General features: G+C 39.8%; 1 protein-coding gene across 3 annotated transcripts in view; it reads left to right on the forward strand.

Moving 5' to 3' along the window:
- Nucleotides 1-22,652, forward strand: part of ARHGEF38 (Rho guanine nucleotide exchange factor 38) — a 141,681-nt gene that overhangs the window by 74,061 nt on the left and 44,968 nt on the right. For all 3 annotated transcript variants that reach the window (XR_007125185.1, XM_047718136.1, XM_047718137.1), the window contains exon 4: nucleotides 12,731-12,878. Coding sequence is in view for 2 of the 3 variants with exons in the window: in XM_047718136.1 (XP_047574092.1) it covers nucleotides 12,731-12,878 (148 nt within the window). In the remaining variant the exon portion in view is untranslated. The remainder of the gene's footprint in view (nucleotides 1-12,730; nucleotides 12,879-22,652) is intronic.

The raw sequence follows: 22,652 nt of genomic DNA on the forward strand, positions 1-22,652 counted from the left end.
AGAGTCCAATGCGGGGCTCGATCCCAGGACCCTGGGATCATGACCTGAGCCGAAGGCAGAGGCTTTAACCCACTGAGCCACCCAGGCGCCCCAACAGTAAATTTTTAGTGAGAAACCAGACAGAGACCACCTTAACCAAATGAACAAGGTCAATAGTACCAAGGAATAACACACATTCCCATCATAAACCCGTGATACAAGTGAGGAGGACACAGTACCATCTCTGTAGTACTTTTGCCCAAAATGCATGTGATCATGTCGAATCATGAGAAAAAATTAGACATGAACAAACTCAAATGAGGGACACTTGACAAAATAATGGGTTGATACTCTTCCAAAATATCAAGGTCATTAAAGATAAGACAAGACTGAGGAATCTCAGTGTTTTAAGACTGTGGAAGTAACAAAAAAATGTGTATGGTCAAAATGTGTAACAAAAAATGTGACCAAAAAAATGTGAATGGAAGCCTGGATAGATTCTAGAACAGTAAAAGAATGTAGTGTTGAAATTCAAATATAGTGTTTAGTTAATAGTACAAAAGTACACTTCATTTCCTTTTCTGACCATTGTAGTGGTTATACAAGATGTTAAGCTGTTTGAAGGCTATCTGGAAACTACCAGCACTAGTTTTGCAATTTTCTGTTAAGTATACAATTACTTCAAAATAAAAATATTATGGTTTATAGAGAAAAGTCATTCGAATGTGTTCACAGTTTTTGCATTTACCAATCATGAGTTGCAACTTTGCGGGAGATGATAGAAAAATAGATAAGGAAATGAAAACAGTTGGAGTCATATTTTAATTTCCATGCATGACATATGGGCTAGCCTTGTGGCTTGGTTTGACCAATAAAATGTGGCAAAATGATGTTCTACAACAGTCTTGTGACATCCACTCTCTGCTCAGAAGAGAGAAGGCTCAAACTACCCAATTACTTCAAACAACATGGTCAAGGCCTTGAGCATGGGAGTATGGTCTCCTCAGCCAGGTGGCCTCTGGTTATAGATTGCAAACACATGAATAAAGCTTGCCAGCAACACCTGGAGACAAGCCATCCCAGCTGAACCTTGTTCAAATGGTCAATCCAGAGAATTATGAACAAACAGTATTGTTTTAAGCCTTTAAGTTTTGGGGTGATTTTTTTTTTTCTCCAGCAATAGCTAATACAGATTCACAGAGAGAGATTTATTTTATTTAGATGATGAAAAACTTGATTTAGAAAATGGACTTTGAGCTTGGACTTGACGGATTTAGAAAGGTGGAGATTGAAGCAAATGACTTTTTTTAAAAAGATTTTTTAATTTATTTTAGAAAGAGAGAATGGGTGGGAGGGGCGGACAGAGAAGGAGAGAGATTCTCAAGCTGACTCTGCGCTGAGCAGGGAGCTCAACATCAGGCGATGTATCTCACAGGGCTCGATCTCATGACCCTGAGATCATGACCTGAACAGAAACAGGCACTTAACCGACTGTATCACCCAGGCACCCCAAAGCAAGTGACTTTCTGAATGACAAATGGCGTAGAGGCAGCAGAGTACAGGAAATTCTCATAAAGGAGTGCAATCTGATGTGGCTGGAGCATAGTGCCAAGGAGACCTCCATGACCCAAACACGGTAGCCATATCAGTGCAAAGTTCACTGGCAATTTCTACGCTTACCTCCGCCCCCAGCAATTTCTATCACTAAATCTTTCACCAAAGCTCTTCCATTTCACTGGATAACCTGATTTTGGTGGGACATTTCCTAAATCATGTTACCACAAAATGAAAAGCACAGGTGTCCCATTTCTCTGTCCTTAGATGGCACGAATGAGAGGTTGTGATTCACAGCTCTAGTGCCAGAGGGAAACTTTCCAGATACCTAGATAAACCAGGAGGAGGATTTTACTCAATAATAACCTTGGGGTTTGGATGAGGTTCAAGTTTAAGCACAGAGGCATATGTTTGTAGATATGAGAGCTCTGGGGAACTGTCTGGACTATCATGCCAAGATAGAAACTGGATTTTAAAATCTTGACTGCAGCAGCCTGTCAAATAGGAAATGGGCTCTAAATCTTTAGAAAATGGGAATATGAGAGGTGGCTCTTGTTCCCACTTAAACTGAAGATTACTCTGTAACAATTTAAGAAAAGAGTGAGCAAAGACAAAACAGAAAAAATGCTGGTGTAGGGTTTAAGAACACGAGGGCTTTGATATCATTTCGACATTGGTTTACATCCTGGCTCATCCAATAACTAGAGGTTTCATCTCAGGCAAGTTACAAAATCTCACTGAACTTCAGTTTCTCATGTGGAAATTTGAGTTAATAATACTCACCCTATGGAGTATTTGGGAAGATTAAGTAAAACCCCATAACAATAACGATGGCTCAGTGCCTATTCTTAATAAATATCCAATACATGGAATTACTAATTTATTAGCCTGAGAATATTTAATTTACCCATCTATTTACAAAGCTTGACTTCTTATGAATGTAACCACAGAACGAAATGTGATTTTCTTTTCCCTAAAGTTCTTGATCGTGTTTTTCAAACAATCAGATTCACTGAATGTGTGTAGCTCCTAGATGCTCCCAATATCTATGCATTTTGGTGATTCATAGACTTCATAAGCCAATGTATTTTCTTCTATAAAGCATGACTGAACATATCAAGTATCATTTCCACATTCGATAGCGTGAACAGCAATGAACAACAATGCAGCAGACACTTTCCAAAGATGGCCCTCAACAGACCACGCCCCCTGGTATTCACCCTGCTGTGCAGTCTAGTGCCATATTTACTCTGGACTGGCCCTGAGACTCACTGACTCCTACAATGCAGTGGAAGTGATGCTGTGTCAGAGCCTGGGGGCCTCAGCCTTTATAAGCCTAGAAGTTTCTACCTTAGCGATTTGAGGAACTTGCATTTAAGAAGTCCAGCTACCCTGCTGGAAATATCACATGGAGCAGTCAGATGGAAAGAGGTTAGACCTGAGACTATGTAAGAAAATGGCCCAGCTGTCCCAGCATCCCAGCTGAGGCCAGCCTTCCTGCTGTCCCTGCCAAGGCACCAGCTTTGTGAATGAGCCATCTTGGACCATTCCGTCTGTTCAGCCCTGGGCTGACTGCAGCCCCAGCAGGCATCAAAGGGAGTAGAAGAACCACATGGCTGATTCCAGCCAACTCATAGAATTGTGAGAGAAAATCAAAACAGTTGTTTTAAGGTACTAAGTTTTGAGGTGGTCTGTCACATAGCTGGATACCCCAAAGGGAGCTTGTAATCTCTTATCTACATTTGCAACAACGCTGTAATGTTTCAAAGCATTCAAAAAAGAAAGAAAGAAAGAAAGAAAAAAGGAAAGAAAGAAAGAAAGAAAGAAAGAAAGAAAGAAAGAAAGAAAGAAAAGGAAAAAAGATGGAGTTATGACTAGGTTTGGATCTACCTTAGGTGCTTAGCTCCTGCGCACGGTACTGAGAACCAGAGCTGAAAGAAGCTTGTGGTAAAAGAACTGCAATTTCTCGTTTGCCTTTTCCTGAGGGCGAGTTTATCCTTCGATGGAAAGACAATTTAGAGCTTTCTGTTCTTTGAAGGTGTAGTGGTGATGCACTGTTGTTCTATGGCAGTACTTTGTTCTCCTAAAGCAGTGTCTCTTGTATGTCCCTGAAGCAGGAATCTGTGCCTTTAGCAGTGATTTTGTAAGAAGGGCTTTAGTCACTGATAATTCATGTCCTGTTGCCACGTGGAAGATGCCGCCAAATAGCTCACCTGAATAATTTTTCTAAAGAGTGTGCATGTGTGCATCTCTGTGTGTGTGTGTATTGTACTCAGGACACATATAGGTTCAACCTAGCTAATTCTGGCCAGTGGGGACAGGTTGGGCTACCCCAGACCTGCGTCCTGGAATGTGTGAGGTCAGTAGGGGCAAGACTCAGATGCAGCAGCTGGAAGGTCAGGGCATTTTATTCGAAATGTTAACAGTAATAGAAAAGCTATCAGCTTCAGAGAAGCTGAAAAAAAAGTTTTCTTGGGGGGTGGGGGTCAAGTATACCCAAATCCATACAGGAGAAGACAAATCAGCCGGAGGCAGGGAACAACGGGATACAATGTGGGTTGGGCTTCCAGTCTCCCGAGTGCAGTCAAGTGAGGTCTCAGGGTACAAGGACTTATTTCTTGTAGTAAAAATAAAGCCAGGGTGGCTTAGTAACAAGTTCTACAGTTCTGCTCTCTGAGGAGAATGGGAAGCTCCAGGATGCTGTGCTGTGGGGCCGGCTCACAGAAGTCAGCACTTAGCTGTGCAGGCAGACCTGAATGGAGCCATGAAAAATCAGGTATTGTACAGAATACACATAGAAATGAAGTCCTAAATCCTACAAATATTAAGAGTTCCATGAGACCCTGAACACTTTCCCCATAGCCAGGGAGTGAAAGTGAGAAGTGCATTTGTAGGGGTGCAAAACTTGCAAACCCTAAGGGTGCACAGTAGCCCAGAGAGAACATGGCCTTTGGTGGGAGACAAATCTGGGCTTTCATTCCGGCTGTCACCATGAGTTCTGCAGCCAATGCCGAGTCACTCAGATCAGTGAGAACTGTACTTGCTCACCTAGGACGAAACCTCACCAAGAGCAATTAACCGGGGTGCCTGGGTGGCTCAGTGGGTTAAAGCCTCTTCTTTTCTGCTCAGGTCATGATCCAGGGTACTGGGATCGAGCCCCACATTGGGCTCTCTGCTCAGCAGGGAACCTGCTTCCTCCTCTCTCTCTCTCTCTGCTTGCCTCTCTGCCTACTTGTGATCTCTGTCAAATAAAATCTAAAAAAAAAAAAAAGAGCAATTAACCAAAAAAGGGCTTTTTTCCTCACAGAACAAGAATTCCATAATTCAGTAGCTCAGAACTGGGGCAGCTGGGGTTGGCTCCTCACAGCCTTTTCCTTCCTAGTACTTAATGTACAGTGGTGACGTGTGGTGTGTGGCCTCCTGGTCTCACAATGGCTGCTCCACTGTCAATCATGTCTTCCTTCAGGCAGTAAAGCAAACCACCTTCTCCTGAGGCCTTTTTTTTTTTTTTTTCATTTGGGAAGAATAGAAGCCCTTTCCAGTGCCTTCAACCTGTGTCTCATGATTTCATTTCACACACACATTACTGCATCTCACACACAAACACATTCACACACAAATACACAGTTGCACCCATCCTTGGGCACCCCCGACTACCAGAGATTGGAGAAAGGTCAGTATTTTTAAGTGGGTGAGTTGCAGGTCTAATGTTTATTAGTTTGGAACAAAGAAGAATGGATAAGCAGCTAGGAATGGATGCCACATTCATCTGTTCAATGGGAATTGAAATGGGAATTTCAAATTGGGAATTTCAAATTTCAAATGGGAAGAGCAAGTCCTCCAAGAGAACAAGACTTGAAGAACACTCCCAGAACATAAGCTCCAGGAGGAGAGGAATTCTTATCTGTTTCACTACTGATGCTTCGCCAGCACTTAGGACATTGTCCTCAGCAGCACTGAATGAATGGAATGAATGTTGGAGATAGTGAATTGTGTCCGGGACCCTACTAGCTGTCACACAGAAGGATCGCGGTGATCATGGTTGCTGTGGTTGTCACCACATCTGCCTGTGGTTGGTCCTACATTAACTTAGAGGCTGGCCGGTGGTCTAGAGCCACTAGCTGTAGCCGAGGCTCACACCCTTGAGAGAGGTATATACTAAGATGAGAGAAATCAAGAATTATGGGTTGGTTGGTCTAAGAACAGGGTCATCGGTGCTACCCACCTTGAGGAGGGAAAAGTTATTGTACCTCTTCCTAATCCAGGCCCAGAACATTTAGCTTTCAACTCTCAAAGAGCTAGTGTTTTTCTAATGTGCCACTTGGTCGAAAAAATGCCCACCTAGAGTTAAATATCCAGGAAGTCAAAAAGGCTAGGGAAGAGACCATGAGTTATCACCAAAATAAACAGTGGTATTCTAGAATGTGAGCACTGGAGCAACACTTAAAGAACATCCAATCCAACCACTTCACTGCAAGAGACTGATTGGCCCCAAATGCCATCACTAATGGTGGAAATAGTCAGACGGAGACCCTAACTCTTCCTCCATGACCACTGATCTCATCGTCGAATCCATTTTTTCTGAACTTATCTTCCTCTAGAGCTTCTGAGAATTTTTTACTGAAATATTCCTGATACCAGAAGAAAAATAGGAGCCCCAGGGAACGTAGAGTTATTACCCCAAGCCACTGCCACAGATATGAAACAACTTTGAAGTCTCATTTTCTCTTAAGAGCTCATGAAAATTTTCCATTCTACTCTTTTCTGTGAAAAGGGTTTTTTTTCCAAATGTCTTCACGAAATTGATACTCGGGGGTTTACTTGTGTTTCTCCCATGGTTGCATGCACCACCTGGCTCCTGTGTTTGGTAGGAATTCTGTAACCCTAACCAGGGTCGCTAGGGTATCCTCTATTGTCAGGTTTTTTCCCAGGTTAGGCAGGAACTAAATGAGACTAAAGGTCAATAGTAGTGATTTCTGTAAACAGCGTTTACTCTTCCCCCCATCTCTTTCTTCTCGCTTCCCATCCTTGCTCTACCCCGTCCTGGAGAACAGAAGGGCCCTAGGAAAGGAAGGAAGGAAACGTATCCATGATCTGGCATTTGGCTGACTAATCCATTGCCTTGTTCATGGTGGACAGAGAAAGCTCTGATGTCTCTTCCTGTTGACACAGGACACTAACCCATCATGGCAGCTCCACACTCATGATCTAATCTAAACCCAATTATCTCCCAAAAGTCCCACCTCCAAATAACATCACACTGGAGGTTAGGGCTTCAACATACAGATTTTAAAGGGAAATAAACATCCAGTCCTTAACACTCTTAATCAGTAACAATTTAAGTAACATTTTCATCTGATTTTTGAGTTAGATTTTACAGGGAGTGAAGAGGGTCACTTCAACTGTTATGATTTCTCCCAAAACATCTTTTTATGGAAGGAGAAGAAACAGTGTGTTGATTAGAATTAAGTTCATCCAGGAGAAACAGCAAACAAAACAAAACGTGACTGGCCTAAATAAGAGATGTCCATTTCTCTCTTGTGTAATGGTCTAAAGGCATGTATTTTAGGTCTATATGGCAGCTCTGCTCTGTAAAGTCCTCTGCGATTCAAGCTTCTTCCAGCTCACACTTAGCTTTGTCTTCATGGACAAGGTAATGTCCAGAAGAACAAAGGAAAATATGGAGAAGAAGGGGTAAATGAGGAGCTATCTGCCTCTTAAAGTTCCCGCATATTGTCACAGGACAATTTTCTGCGACTTTAGTTACATGGCCACCCCTATTGCAAGGGAGGCTAGGAAATGAAGTATTTATTTTGCTGCAGGTAAAAATGGTATTGCTTCAAGGGGAATGCTGATACTGGGGGACAATGGCAAGCTCTGTTATCCACAGACTTATTTGCCATATTTCTCACTATTTTGCCTTTGGCTTGGCTAACACCAAACGTAGTTTTCCTCCCTTTTCTCTGACTGTCTTCTCAAGCTCTGTGCAGACTCTTTTCCCTCTAGACTCCCCTCAGTGTTAGTGTTCCCCAGCACCTGGTCCTCAAACCCTCTTATCACTCTGTAGACTTTCCTGCATGATCTTATCAAAGTCATGGCTTCTGTGTCCTCAGTTTTACATACCTACACCTATTTTCCAGAACTTTTTTTCCTGAATCCCAGACTCACATATCCAATTCCATAAAAGATATCTCCACTTAAATATATTTTGGGTGACTCAACTCAGTACATCTAAAATTAAACTCATCATCTTTCTACAAAAACTCTCTGTATCTTATCATTGTATATCTACATTCTTACTGAACCAGAATCCAGGGATATAATTGGAATTCTCTTCATCTCACATATATTGATGTCCGTTTTCTTGCCCTATTCTCTATCCTCCCTGATTTTTCTTCCACGGTTTATAGCTAACATCCATTAGGCATTTGCACCGGCCAGCTACTGATGTGTTACACATTTTAATTCACTTAATCTTCAAACAGCCCTACTATTATTGTTGTTCCATCTTACAGATCAAGAAATTAAAGAACAGAGAAGTCAAGTAACTCTCTCAAATGTCAGAGGAGTGAATGGTAAAACCAGGATTTGAAAACAGGCCATTGATTTTAGCGCACTCTCTCTTAAGTGCTAGAACTTCCTTGTAAGCCCTCATTATTTATTTCTTGTATTACACAGAAGCTTTTTAATTGGATTCTCTCTTCTAGTCTCACTAACTCCTCCCTCAAATTCCATCTTTCATATGATTAATTACCACTGTAATCTTCTAGAATACAATCTAATCATGTTAGTCTGCTCCTTAAAATCAGTCATCCGTGCTTCTCCATTACCTGCAGGCTAAAGTCCCAGCTCCTTAATGACATGCAAAGTCCTTCATGATTTGACTCTTGCTTACAAATACAGCCTCTTCTGGAACTTTACCACAGACATGGCACTGTCCAGCCATACTAGACCACTCCCTCAGTGTGTCTCCGTGCTTGTGTTCACTCAGAGCCCCTGTATCAAGGGCAGGCTGTTATAGAAATTGCTAACAAGTATGCAAGAGCAGAACAAATGACCCTCCATGGTTTTGTTTTTGTTTTTTTTTTTTTTAAAGATTTTATTTATTTATTTGACAGACAGAGATCACAAGTAGGCAGAGAAGGAGGAGGAAGCAGTATTCCTGCTGAGCAGAGAGCCTGATGCGGGGCTCCATCACAGGAGCCTGGGATCATGACCTGAGCAGAAGGCAGAGGCTTTAACCCACTGAGCCATCCAGGCGCCCTTGACCCTCCGTGTTTTATACAAAGTCCTTACCGTACTGGTAAATAAATAGTTTACTCTCACTGGCCTTCATAACTTCCTGAGGGAAGTGTTGTTTCTTTGTATCTGCAGTACCTACCAATGTGCTTGGTAAGTAATAGTCCCTCATTAAATTGTTGTGAAACAATGATGAAGTAACTGCTTCATTCCATTTTATGCCATTTTCCTAAACAAAGTCTAGGACACAAAGATCTCTTGAATATCACTGTTCATACCCTGGGTTACTGCCCCGCAGGGGAAATTCATTTTTAAGCGGTGTCAGAATAATAGAGAGGCCATATTGTTTGGTATGGCACATCTTGGCAATGGACATGAGGGTCTAGACATAAAGAAGAGGTGGTCCAAGAAGAGAAACATGAATAGATTTAGACTAGAGAAGGGAACAATTTGCAACACCTGAGTAACGATACCAGGACATAAAAACATGTTCAATATTTTGGGGAGTTTGTCGAGGAGATAATTAAGAGGGAAAAAGGACATTTTTCCCGTCCTCTGCATGGTGATTATTTTGGGGGAAAGCCAATGCAGAAATTCTTGAATTGTAGAATTTTTTTTTTTAAAGCACACGATAGTTATATTTATTTTACAGTGTTCTGGTGCTTTTGTGACAGGCAGTCAAAAGTGAAATTACCTTCACTGGTCTTGGCTCAGTCCTTCCTTCATTCCTAATCATCCCTTCAAACCCACATCCATTAGACAGAGCAGTTGTCCTTCACCACTAAGGAAACGCAGCCCAGAGTTATGTTACCGTGGAAACAGAATCACTTTTTTGCTGTGAGATACATCGCTTTATCTGCATTATTATGAAACAGAATACATTGGCAGGGCTGGAAGGGGAATCAAATATTCTGCCTGCCGGTGTTGTACTTGGCCTTTGGGTGAATAAATGACTTTCAATTAGAGTGCTTAAATATCTTTTAACTTCAGTAATTGTTATTAGAACCCCAGAAGAATTTTACTTGGAAAAGAGTAAAAATTTTGACTCTGCTGTTAAGGAGAGAACTATAAATTCTTCCAAACTATGCCATTTCTGTTAAAATGTGTGTGTGTGTGTGTGTGTGTGTGTGTGTGTGTGTGAATTTACAATTAATGGTTTCAAAATGTCTTTGTCCCTTGTTTTTTGACTTTCTGACTTGATCCAACTGCAGATTTATGAGGTCATCCTTACCTCTTCCTTTCTTTGTCTCCACTCTAAACTGCTTTGTAGTGAAACACATATATTTACAATCCCATCCTGGGTTGGGCTGTTTGTCTCCAGATCTCTCTTCTTTTTTTTTTTTTTTTTAAAGAATTTATTTATTTATTTGACAGAGAGAAATCACAAGTAGGCAGAGAGGCAGGCAGAGAGAGAGGAGGAAGCAGGCTCCCTGCTGAGCAGAAAGCCCGATGTGGGGCCTGAACCCAGGACCTGGGATCATGACCTGAGCCGAAGGCAGCGGCTTAACCCACTGACCACCCAGGCGCCCCCAGATCTCTCTTCTTAACTTGCTGCTGAGCTTCCTCTAGGCCTGCCACTTGCTCCCACTTCCAGTGGTGATACCCTCCCCTAGCCCTCACTCTCATTTGCCCCCTGGCTCTGTTCCTGGGAGGCTCGCCTCATCTCCTGCCATCTTTAAATTTAGTTACTATCTTATTTTATTTCCTCTTCTTGTAACTTCTCTGTTCCTTATTGTGTTCCTGTCTTGAAGACCAGATCTGCAAGAATTACACTGGTAGAAAGATCAGTTCACTAAAATCCCAGGAACAAAACAAAAATCCCTCATCCCTTCAGTTCCAAAGATGCTCACAGACACTGTTTCCTTACAAGTTCAAAGAAAAGCACTATTAAAAAAACAAACAAGACACACACACATGCACACATACACACACACATGTAGTCTACTAGGATCACAGAAATATCCCATATAATGGGAAGGGAAGAAAAGTCTCTTACAGGTTGGATATAGATTAGAACAGAAAGTGATACTTTAGAAGTACTAGTGTTTTAATTATAGAGAGGGAAGGGTAATGTTAAGAGACAAGTGATGATTATTGAGCAGATAGTTTGTTACAAGTATTTTACATCTACATTCCATTTGATTCTCAAATTCATCCTCAGGAGTGATGAGAATCTACTCAGTTGCCCCCAAATCCTAGACGACAGTGATTTCTAATTCTGCTTCAGTTTGTACGGGTCTGTCCAGCAAAGCTCTGACGTGTGGAGAGCTAACAACACCTAAGTAAAATTGAGGGGAATACAGCCTCTAATCCTGGCTTAGCCTCCACTGGACAGAACTATGGGAAAAATCATTTATTTGTTTCAAATTCAGATTTGTCCTTCCTTATTTAATAGGGATAAATAGCCTCTTATCTCCTCATATGTGTAGGGAATTAAGTGGTAAATATGGGTAAAGCACACTGAAAGTACAGAGGACATTCTATTTCTGTAGGAAGAATGACAGACTGTTACTATAAGAGGTGCAGGTTGGTATGTCCGTGTAACTCCCAATCAGTTCAGTCCAAAATCATTGTCAATCCCAAATATGCAGTGTCTTTGAGAGCAGACCCCATCACATATTTTTTCTCTGTCTCCCAAATCATCTTAACATAGTGCTAGGGTGTGTAGTGGATGCTTAATATACATTTTCGAGTGATGGAGTGGGTGATTAAATCCAGCTATTGTTCAATATCTCCTTGAGTCATTAGTTACAGATGCAATTTTATTATAATATCAAGAAGGATTCCTTAAATGCCTGGATACAATTAGCCCAAGTTGCTTTAAGAAGATACAGTCATAACTCTGGTTTATAGTATTATCTAACTGAGGTGTTTTTTTTTTTTAAGATCTATTTATTTATTTTAGAGAGAGAGAGACAGAGAGAGTTGGGGGAGGAAAGGGGCAGAGAGAGAGGGAGAGAGTATCTCAAGCAGACCCAGCACCGAGCACAGAGTCCCACACAGGGCTCAATCCCACGACCCTGAGATCACGATCTGCACTGAAACCAAGAATCAGACACCTAACCAAGTGCACCATCCAGGGGCCCTATCCAACTGAGTTTTAACAGAAATAATGGCCAATTCTTTCTATTATAACATATAAGGAAATATTTTATTTCCCTAAACTCCATTGCTTGCCTTTCAGAGAATCTCAGAAAAAGTTTGTGCAATAAATAGCAAAAAGTAATTTACCTAGACCCTGAGATTTCACTTTCCATACCTCTAACAAATTAACAATAACTGCTCCATTTTGAGCATTTACTGTGTATGTACTATACACACACTACCCCTTTCATTTTTGTAATGACCTCCTGAAATTGAATCTATTATTGTCCCCTGTTATAGGTGAGGAAACAGATTCAGAGAGTAAAAATAACCTGTCCAAATCATAACCTGTCCAAGTCTATAGCACAGCCTGATCCAAACCCATACAGGCTGATTCTAAGGTATTGCTTTTAACCAGGATCCTGCATACCAGCCAGGTGCATAAATCACCTCTGAGAAAACCAGCTTTCTTTTGCTGCCTGTCTCCATTAAGTTCTTTATCCTTCATTTTATAAAAGAAAGGAAGGAAGGGAAGAATGAGGGAGAAAAGACAGAAAGAAGGAAGGAAGGAGGGAAGGAAGGGGGGAAGGAAAAGGAAAGAGAAAGAAAAGGGGAGGAGAAAGGAACAGAGGGGACTGGAGGGGAGGGGAGGGAGTGGGAGGGGAAGAGAGAGAAAGGAAGGGAAGGGAAGGGAAGGGAAGGGAAGGGAAGGGAAGGGAAGGGAAGGGATGTTGTCTACCCCTTCTGAGAAACCTGGGGATAAAATGGAACGTATCCAACTTGCTAATACTGATCACATTGCCCAAGAATAAATATGTAGAGTGTCCATTTGGTTTGACTTGACGTCATTTTGCCTTTGTCTTGCATTTATCAGGAGAAGTATTCTTGCAGATTAAAGGACCATTGGAAGAGATTTATAAAATCTACTGCTACCACCATGATGAGGCACACAGCATACTGGAATCCTATGAAAAGGAAGAAGAGCTGAAGCAACATTTGAGCCACTGTATCCAGTCCTTAAAGTAAGGCTTTTTCAAACGATGATTTCCATGCCTAGCAGGGAACATTTTAACTGGATGTAGATGAAAGTTCCCACATAAATCCTACATTTGATGAAGCTTGCTGGGAGCTCTACTTTGTGTTCCCTTTATGAAAAGCTGACATGCCAGAAACCCTGATTGACTTTTTCCTGCCCCCCTCTGAGCATGACTAAAAATAACATCAGGGATGATTCGGGGCTCTGTAGAGAGAGAAAAATGCAATATCAAAAAATGAAATGTGGAAGAAAAAGCCCTTCTTAAAGCTGTTGTTACCTGCCTGCCCCCACATGAGACAGCATTGGAACATGTAGAAAAATAAAGTTAGTGAAGGTCTAATGGCTCTCTGCATGGCTCTCCCCTTCCCCTAGATTCACTGTGGGGAACGAGGGGAGATTGGTGAGGACAGGTCAGACCCTGTTAGTTAATTTCAGAAGAATTAATCATGACTTCCTTCCTCATCCCTAAAGTCTTGGTACCACATAATATATATCTTTTTTTAATCTGGAAGAAACTATTCACTGCAAAAATCTGAAAAATATAAGGAAGCACAAATAAGATAAAAAAAACCCTTGCTACTCCATGTATTAACTCTTTGCTTGACCATGTATTAATAACCACAGCTGGCATTTTTTTTTCCTGATTTTATTTATATGCATTAATTTGGACGTGGGTTTGGGTTGATTCTTTTAAAAGAAATTGGCATCTTACTGTGTATATCGTGTTCTACCACATGCAGCTTAAAGCCAAAATTTCTGCCCTACTTCATTTCTTACCTAGTGGTTCCACTATAGTCTTTCATTTCTAAGGATTATTCATCGTCAAAGATTAAACCAGAGGGAGCTGTGATATCTAAATCAAAGCATGCCAACCAGTCTGAGTGTCTAGCACATTCCTGCCTTCTAGACTCTATTGTAGGGAGACAAAAATTGGGGTCCTAAAGTGGCCCAAGAGAGTGGTAGCTGAATTAAAGTGAAATCAGGAGACTAAGTGAGACTGCAGTATCTCCTCCTCCCCCCACCTTAGCCACAGGAGATATGTACCAAAACCTGCAAGAGGATGTCTGGAACGTGGAGACTACCAAACCCTGTATATATAAAGCTTTTTCCTATACATGTTGACAATTCAGAAGGAGGACCATCTGTTTCTGGATCATGGCTAACTGCGATAACTAAAACCCCCACAGACACGGGGACTCCTGAACTCTGGAAAATGTCTTTCCAAGCTAGCATCAAGACTGAAAGTGGATTTAAACAGGACCCATAGAATTTTTAAAAATTAACTTTATCACTTTATCACTTTCTATTGGTCATTAAGTTGTTGCAGTTCCTTACCCATTTTTGGTATCATGGAAATATTTAAGTTATGAAATCACAAGCATCTATTTAGTGCCTCAGCTACACCAAGCATCATCCTGGGCACTGCACATACAAAAATAAATAAGAATTAGATACTGCCCACAAGGAACTTAACATGCCCAGGTAACTCTTAAAGATGGTAGGTGAAAAGTAGCTTCAGCTCATTATTTCTCCACTATTAGCAGCTTAGTTCAGTGTTAGAAATCAGTTCAGAGAAACTTTAAAGTTTAAAGCTGTATCCACCTTAATAAATTCCTGTATTAGGAGCAACATCTAAATATACAGATAATTGTTTTCCTATGGAGAAAAAATGATGTTATCCGGGGTATGGATGAATATTTCCTACCTTAGTCTAGTGGCAAGATCTGATCCAAGAAATGTGTATCCTGAGCCATTCTCCTTCTTCAATTTCTAGAATTAAAAGAGAGAAACCTCACAACAAGTGCACAAGTAGCACCTTTGGCCATCACCCCAACTACAACCTCGGGAATGAAGTTCCCTACCAGAAGCAGATGTAATTAATTTACTTTGGCACATGCTCCTAACAGTTGACCAAAAATGGAGCTATCTGTTCAGTGGGAGTGAACACTGCTTTATTTTTATTAAGGCTTTTGACTTCTAAGAGAAAGAAATAGACCCTGCCAGAGTATTCCTCTTGGCAGTGTTGCCTAGTACCAACCCCCTAAAAACAGCTAAAGGCAGAGGTGATTCTGAAACACCATGATGTCTCAGTTACTGAAAATGACTTTCAGACCCAATGACTTATTTGATCTTTTTCTGAAAGCCTTGAGTTATTGCCTTGGTGGATGTCCCAAATCTTGTGTATTCAGCACTATTCCAATTTTAGGGAATAATTTCAAGCACTGGAAGGTGCTAAGGTTTAGAGAGCACGAAATCCAAGCTAAGTAATATTTGCACAACTATTTCTTAAGGGAAAGAAAAATCAAAATAAAATAGCTTAAGTTAGAGCTATTTTCCCAAAAGTTGCCTTTCCATGAAAATGAAGTTGATGATGAATTGTACTGGTCTGCCTGAAAGCTGAGAGCAGAATTATTGACATTACTATAATACTGACCCCAATTGAGCTAAGCCTTAAATTCTGAGAAACAGGTTTTTAAACAGGTTTATAGGCCAAAGAGAGTCTGGAGCACCCCAAGGGCTTGGCTTCCCTTGCCAAGTAATCAGTCAAAGCTATTACTGTGGCTCTGCCTTTTCCTTGTGGCTAAATAACAGAGCCTAAGTGCACAGTTGCCAATTTCTAATGAATATTAGGTGTGGCCTCCATTTTCTACTGTGCAAGGGGATAATGAAACAACAGGGTTTGAAGCAGTATTCATGAGAGAGGTGGCTTCAGGTCTCAGAAGTTAAAGCAGATTTTTAAAGCGACTTAGGTTGCATTTGAATTAAAATTAAAATGTTTATTGAGGGCCTAATAAATATTTATTAGGCGTGCTAGATAATGTTTAAAAAATATATTTATATATGTATGCATAGTTTTCGCCTCCTAGGAACACACCTTCTACTTGGGTAGATAAACAGAACCATCTGGAAAGTTTAATAACAATACCAGGGTTAATTTAAATAACACACTAGAAGCTGTCATGGTGAAGTTCAAGACTAATTTCCGAAAGGAGGGAAGAGAGATTTCCTGGTTCTGTAACAGACTTGAGTTCATAACCTATGGCTATTCTTTGAAGCCCATTATCTTTCAAAAGAAAAAATAATATTTGTATCTAGAAAATAATTTTGAATCCCTTTGAAACATTAGGACAGCGTTTCTTGGTGTATGATTTCCCCTGTGTCAGATCCATAGGGATGTGTATTAAAAGTGCAGATTCCTATGCTCTGCTCCAGACACTCCCCGCTCCCAGCAAAAAAGGAAAAAAGAAAAAAAGGGGGAGAAAAGGACTGCTAGGATCCAGTCCAAGAAGCTACATATTAGCTACATACTAACAAATACCCTCAGGTGATTTGGATACATACTTAGGTAAAGAACTACTTCAGAAAAAGAAATCAGGACTTAACTGGCAGCTTTCCCTGAAGCAAGTAGACCTTCTTCATGCCTGTAGATAGATCTAAGGAGTAGTTTCAGGGTTTGGAAACCTTAAGAAAGAAAAGACTAAAACTCTCTAGAAGCACAATATCACATCTGCATCTGTAGCCTGCAAACTGGAAATCTGCAAGTTTTTGTTTATTCAACAAAGAGCATTTACAGATTCTCATTAGTGACCCCTAAGATTGCATGAAAATGCTATTAATATAGTCTCTAAATTTATGGAAGTCATTTACTAAAGCTCTAGCTACTTAGCCTCTTTGGGGTTATTTAAGGCTTCTGATCTGTTAGGAAAATGAAAAATAGGATAGCTATAAATGCAAGTATAACTATAATTAGAATAGCTTGTCTGCTACCTCCGTTTTCTGTTTTTCTAGGTATAAATACCACCAAATCCCCGCTGTCTTTCAGAGACCCTAGAGATCTGTTTATTTTGTAATAATTAAAGAACAAAGGGGCTTTTCCAAGTTTTGTTTTGTTTGTTGTGTTTCTTTCTTTCTTTTCTTTTTTTTTTTTTTTGTAGTTGGAAGAGACGTTTCTAGCTTTATGTTTCATTGTTATAAATTTATATACATTTTTCTTCTTCCTAACCAAAGCCACCATCCCCAGGAGGAAAACTAACTTCTAGTCATCTGGGTGCTTTCACTGTTTGTTCCTTTGACTACTATAGCTTCTCTGTTCAGAAGGAAGGTGAAAGCTCACACAACACAGAACCTAAAGGAATAGAGTTCAATTTGTTCACATTTTATATTTCTTGATGTTATTCTAATGGAATGTTCCAAATAAAAATTAAAATCATTTCTGGAATTTTTTTCAATTCCTTGTTATGTGGCACCGTATTTGAACAAAACTATAATCATTAAGAAATAGCCACATAGAAATGTGTTTCTTATAAGTCAAATTATAATGAGCCCATGAAGGTGAGAGGTGTGGTTGTGGTTATATGGTTGCTTTCCCCATAAAAGGGTAAATGGACACAATTTACCTTTCTTCTTCCTGAATTGTCCTTGGCTGGGGCTCACTTCTGGGAAGTTTCAGCCTAAAAGGGATACTTTAAAAAAATGATGAGCAAATAGGAGACATTATAATGTAATAGTACTATGCCATTACTCCAACAGGCTTTCCCTGTTGGAAAACGTCTGATGTTCCTTTTTGTAAAATGCTAGACTAACATTAAACACTATGCTAATTTATGTCACAGTATTTGTTTTATTTGGTTAAAATAAATAAATAGAGAAAAAAAGTCTATGTCTTCTTTAGGAGTTAAAAAAACAATCTTTTCTTTCAACTTCAAATTTTGTGTTTTGGCTGCAAAATGATCACGCTGTTTACTTGTTTGCTTCCATAGAAAAATGCATTTATATTTGTTTTCAACTTCTCCCACAATTTTCTGATCTATGATCTATAGAGCATACTGGGAAAATGAAATTCCTCAGTGGGAGACAGAAATTGAGGCAAAAATGTGAGCTTAAATGTTATGAGTGGAAGGAAATACTGGTTCGGGGATAGTGGTGGCACAATCCTTTTCATAGAAGTGTTCTTCAAACAGACGTGAATAATTGCCTGAAATGATAGTAGTCACCGATTTTTAAAAAATTAGAATTCTTTGCTTGATTCCAACAAGGAGGTCTTAGAGTCAGCAGAACCTAGTTATTTTGAGGTATCTAGGAATCCATTCACATAAGGTATCTGAAGAGTGAAGGAGTACTTGTTTTCCATACGTATATACCATTGTTTTCTACATATATAGAGCACTGGGATTTTTTCAAACTTTTTTTTTTTAAGATTTTATTTATTTATTTGTCAGAGAGAGAGCACAAGCAGGCAGCGTGGCAGGCAGAGGCAGAGAGAGACGCAGGCTCCCTGCTGGACAAGGAGCCCAATGCGGGACTCGATCCTAGGACCCTGGAATCATGACCTGAGCCGAAGGCAGTGGCTTAACCCACTGAGCCACCCAGGCGTCCCTCAAACTTTTTAAGTCCATTAAAATTTATGGAATTCAACATAGGTATTTATCATGGATTTTCTTCTCAATCATTGAAAATGAAAACACATCTACTATTATGAGATAGGATGATAATATTTTTTATATTGAAAATATTCATTGTATTCTAAAAGACCAGGAACCAGAAGTCAAAGTAATCAAGTTATTAATACACATTATAACTTCATCTCTTTATAGCCATATGAAGCATTTATCTTATTTTATTTTATTTATTTTTATTTTATTTTATGTTTTTGAGAGATAGAGAGAGAGAGAGAGCAGAAGAGAGAATGGAGGGAAGGGCAGAGGGAGAAGACAACTCCCCACTGAACAGAGAGCCTGAAATGGGGCTCGATCCCAGGACCCTGGGATCATGACCTGAGCATATGGGACATGCTTAGTCAACTGAGCCACCCAGATGCCCCCATATGAAGCTTTTAGAGAAAAACTCCTATCTCCTTTATGCCTAAAATTTAACTTGAATAATTCCAACTTTTTTTACTCTTAATTGCTTAATTTGACTCATAAGTTTGGCCAAATGCAAATACTCTTACCAAATGCCAGTCATTTTTCAGGTACTGAGGCTACAGCAGAGAACAGAGCAAGCATATATCCTTGCCCTCATTCAGATGGGGAGCAGAGTGATAGATAATAAATGAAATAAGTATATAGTATATAAAAAGTGACAGTGTTATAGAGAGAAATAAAGCAGGGAATAAGGATAAAAAGTAGTGTAGGAAGCAAGGCACAATTTCTAAAAAAATTGGTCCAGGAAGGTTTTATTGGGAAGAAACCTTTGAGCAAAGACCTGAAGGAGGGAAGGAATGCACCATATTGATACCCAAGAGAATAGCAACCAGACAGAGGAACAAGTGCTAAGACCTGAAAGGCAGGAGCCTGCCTTCAGACTTTTATAAGAGCAAGGAGACCTACATGGTTGCCATAGTTTGGGGGAGTTTGTGAACAATGGGGAATGAAGTAGAGAAGAAATCAAAGAAGAGATAGATCATGTTGCCTTGGAAGGACATTCATTGTACTTGAGTAAGATGGAAGCCAAGAAACCCAGCCATGGTTAGTGAAAGCTTTTGTGGGAATAATCTTATTGAACTGGTGAATTGTTTATAACCTGCATTAACACTGTGTACAGAAATATTCTGTAGCACTTGATGGCCATTTCCTGAGACTGATTTATACTTTACCTTGTAGTCTTGTACTATGTTTTTCTTTCTTTTTTTAAATTTATTTTTAATTAATTCATTAATTATTTTTTATTAACATATATTCTTTATTTGCTTCAGTTATACAGGTCTGTAAATCATCAGTCTTACACAATTCACAGTACTCACCATAGCACATACCCTCCCCAATGTCCATAACCAGGCACCCCATCCCCCCCCCCCCCCCCTGGGGACCCTCAGTTTGTTTCCTGAGATTAAGGGTCACTTATGGTTTGTCTCTCTCCCTGGTCCCATCTTGTTTCATTTTTTTCCCTCTCTACCCTCCACGAACCCCACCTTGTCTCTCAAATTCCTCATATCAGAGAGATCATACGGTATTTGTCTTTCTCTGATTGACTTATTCATTTAGCATAATAGCCTCTAGTTCCATCCACATCATGTAGTTGCATCCATATCATTGCAAATGGCAAGATTTCGGTTTTTGATGGCTGCATAGTATTCCATTCTATACACACGTACATGTACACATACATATATATATATACACACACACACTACATCTTTTTTATCTGTTGATGGACATCTAGGTTCTTTCCATAGTTTGGCTATTATGGACATTGCTGCTATAAACATTCAGGTGCACGTGCCCCTTCAGATCACTACATTTGTATCTTTAGGGTAAATACCCAGTAGTGCAATTGCTAGATTTAGGGTAGCTCTATTTTCAACTTTTGAGGAAACTCCATGCTGTTTTCCAGAGTGGCTGCACCAGCTTGCATTCCCACCAACAGTGTAGGAGGGTTCCCTTTCCCCACATCCTTGCCAACATCTGTCACTCCTGACTTGTTAATTTTAGCCATTTTGACTGCTATGAGGTGGTATCTCATTATGGTTTTGATTTGTATTTCCCTGATGCCAAGTGATACTAAGCACTTTTTCATGTATCTGTTTGCCATCTGGATGTCTTCTTTGCAGAAATGTCTTTTTGTGTCTTCTGCCCATTTCCTTGATTGGATATTTGTTCTTTTGGTGTTGAGTTTTGCCTAAGTTCTTTATAGATTTTGGATACTAGCCTTTTATCTGATATGTCATTTGCGAATATCTTCTCCCATTCTGTCCGTTGTCTTTTGGTTTTATTGACTCTTTCCTTTGCTGTGCAAAAGCTTTTGATCTTGATGAAGTCCCAATAGTTCATTTTTACCCTTGCTTCCCTTTCCTTTGGTGATGGTCCTAGGAAGAAGTTGCTGCAGCTGATGTCAAAGAGGTTGCTGCTTGTGTTCTCCTCAAGGATTTTGATGGATTCCTGTCTCACATTGAGGTCTTTCATCCATTTTGGGTCTATTTTTGTGTGTGGTATAATGAAATACTTCAATTTCATCCTTCTGCATGTGACTGTCCAATTTTCCCAACACCATTTGTTGAAGAGACTGTCTTTTTTCCATTGGGCATTCTTTCCCGCTTTGTCAAAGATTAGTTGACCAGAGAGTTGAGGGTCTATTTCTGGGCTCTCTATTCTGTTCCATTGATCTATGTGTCTGTTTTTGTACCTGTACCATACTGTCTTGATGATTACAGCTTTGTTTTCTTTTTTTTTAAACTTAATTTTATTTTTTCAGTGTTCCAAGATTCATTGTTTATGCATCACACCCAGTGCTCCATGCAATACATGCCCTCCTTAATACCCACCACCAGGCTCACCCATCCACCCACCCACTTCCCCTCCAAAACCCTCAGTTTGTTTCTCAGAGTCCATAGTCTCCCATGGTTTGTCTCCCCCTCTGACTTCCCCCAATTTACTTTGATTACAGCTTTATAATAGACCTTGAAATCTGGAATTGTGATGCCACCAACATTGGTTTTCTTTTTCAACATTCTTCTGGCTATTCGAGGTCTTTTCTGGTTCCATATAAATTTTAGGATTATTTTTCCATTTCTTTGGGAAAAATTGATGGTATTGTGATAGGGATTGCATTAAATGTGTAGATTGCTTTAGGTAGCATAGGCATTTTCACAATATTTGTTCTTCCAAGCCATGAGCATGGAATGCTTTTCCATTTCTTTGTGTCTTCCTCCATTTCATTCATGAGTACCCTATAGTTTTCTGAGTAGATTCTTTGCATCTTTGGTTAGGTTTATTCCTAGATATCTTATGGATTGGGTGCATTGTAAATGGAATCAACTCCTGAATTTCTCTTTCTTCTGTCTTGCTCTTGGTGTATAGAAATACAACTGATTTATGTGCATTGATTTTATATCCTGACACTTTACTGAATTCCCATACAAGTTTTAGCAATTTTAGAGTGGAATCTTTTGGGTTTTCCACATAAAGTATCATATCATCTGCAAAGAGTGAGAGTTTGACTTCTTCTTCAGTGATTCAGATGCCTTAAATTTTTTTTGTTGTCTGATTGCCAAGGCTAGGATCTAGTACTATGTGGAATAATAGTGGTGATAGTGGACATCCTTGCCATGTTCCTGACCTTAAGGGGAAAGCTCTCAGTTTTTCCCCATTGAGAATGATATTCGCTGTGGGTTTTTCATAGATGGCTTTGATGATATTGAGGAATGTACCCTCTATCCCTACACTGTGAAGAGTTTTGATCAAGAAAGAATGCTGTACTTTGTCAAATGCTTTTTTAGCATCTATTGAGAGTATTGTATGGTTCTTGTTCTTTCTTTTATTAATGTATTGTATCACATTGATTGATTTGCAGATGTTGAATCCACCTTGTAGCGCAGGAATAAATCCCACTTGGTTGTGGTGAATAATCCTTCTAATGTACTGTTGGATCCTATTGGCTAGTATTTTGGTGAGAATTTTTGCAACCATGTTCATCAAAGATATTGGTCTGTAATTCTCCTTTTTGATGGGGTCTTTGTCTGTTTTCAGATCAAGGTAATGCTGGCTTCATAAAATGAGTTTGGAAGTTTTCCTTCCATTTCTATTTTTTGGAATTGTTTCAGGAGAATAGGTATTAATTCTTCTTTAAATGTTTGGTAGAATTCCCCTGGGAAGCCAACTGACCCTGGGCTCTTGTTTGTTGGGAGATTTTTGATGACTGCTTCAATCTCCTTACTGGTTATGGATCTGTTCAGTTTTTCTATTTCTTTCTGGTTCAGTTTTGGTAGTTTATATGTGTCTAGGAATGCATCCATTTCTTCCAGATTGTCAAATTTGCTGGAGTA

The sequence above is a fragment of the Lutra lutra genome, chromosome 2 (assembly GCF_902655055.1).
Source record: "Lutra lutra chromosome 2, mLutLut1.2, whole genome shotgun sequence".
NCBI classification, from domain to species: Eukaryota; Metazoa; Chordata; class Mammalia; order Carnivora; family Mustelidae; genus Lutra; species Lutra lutra.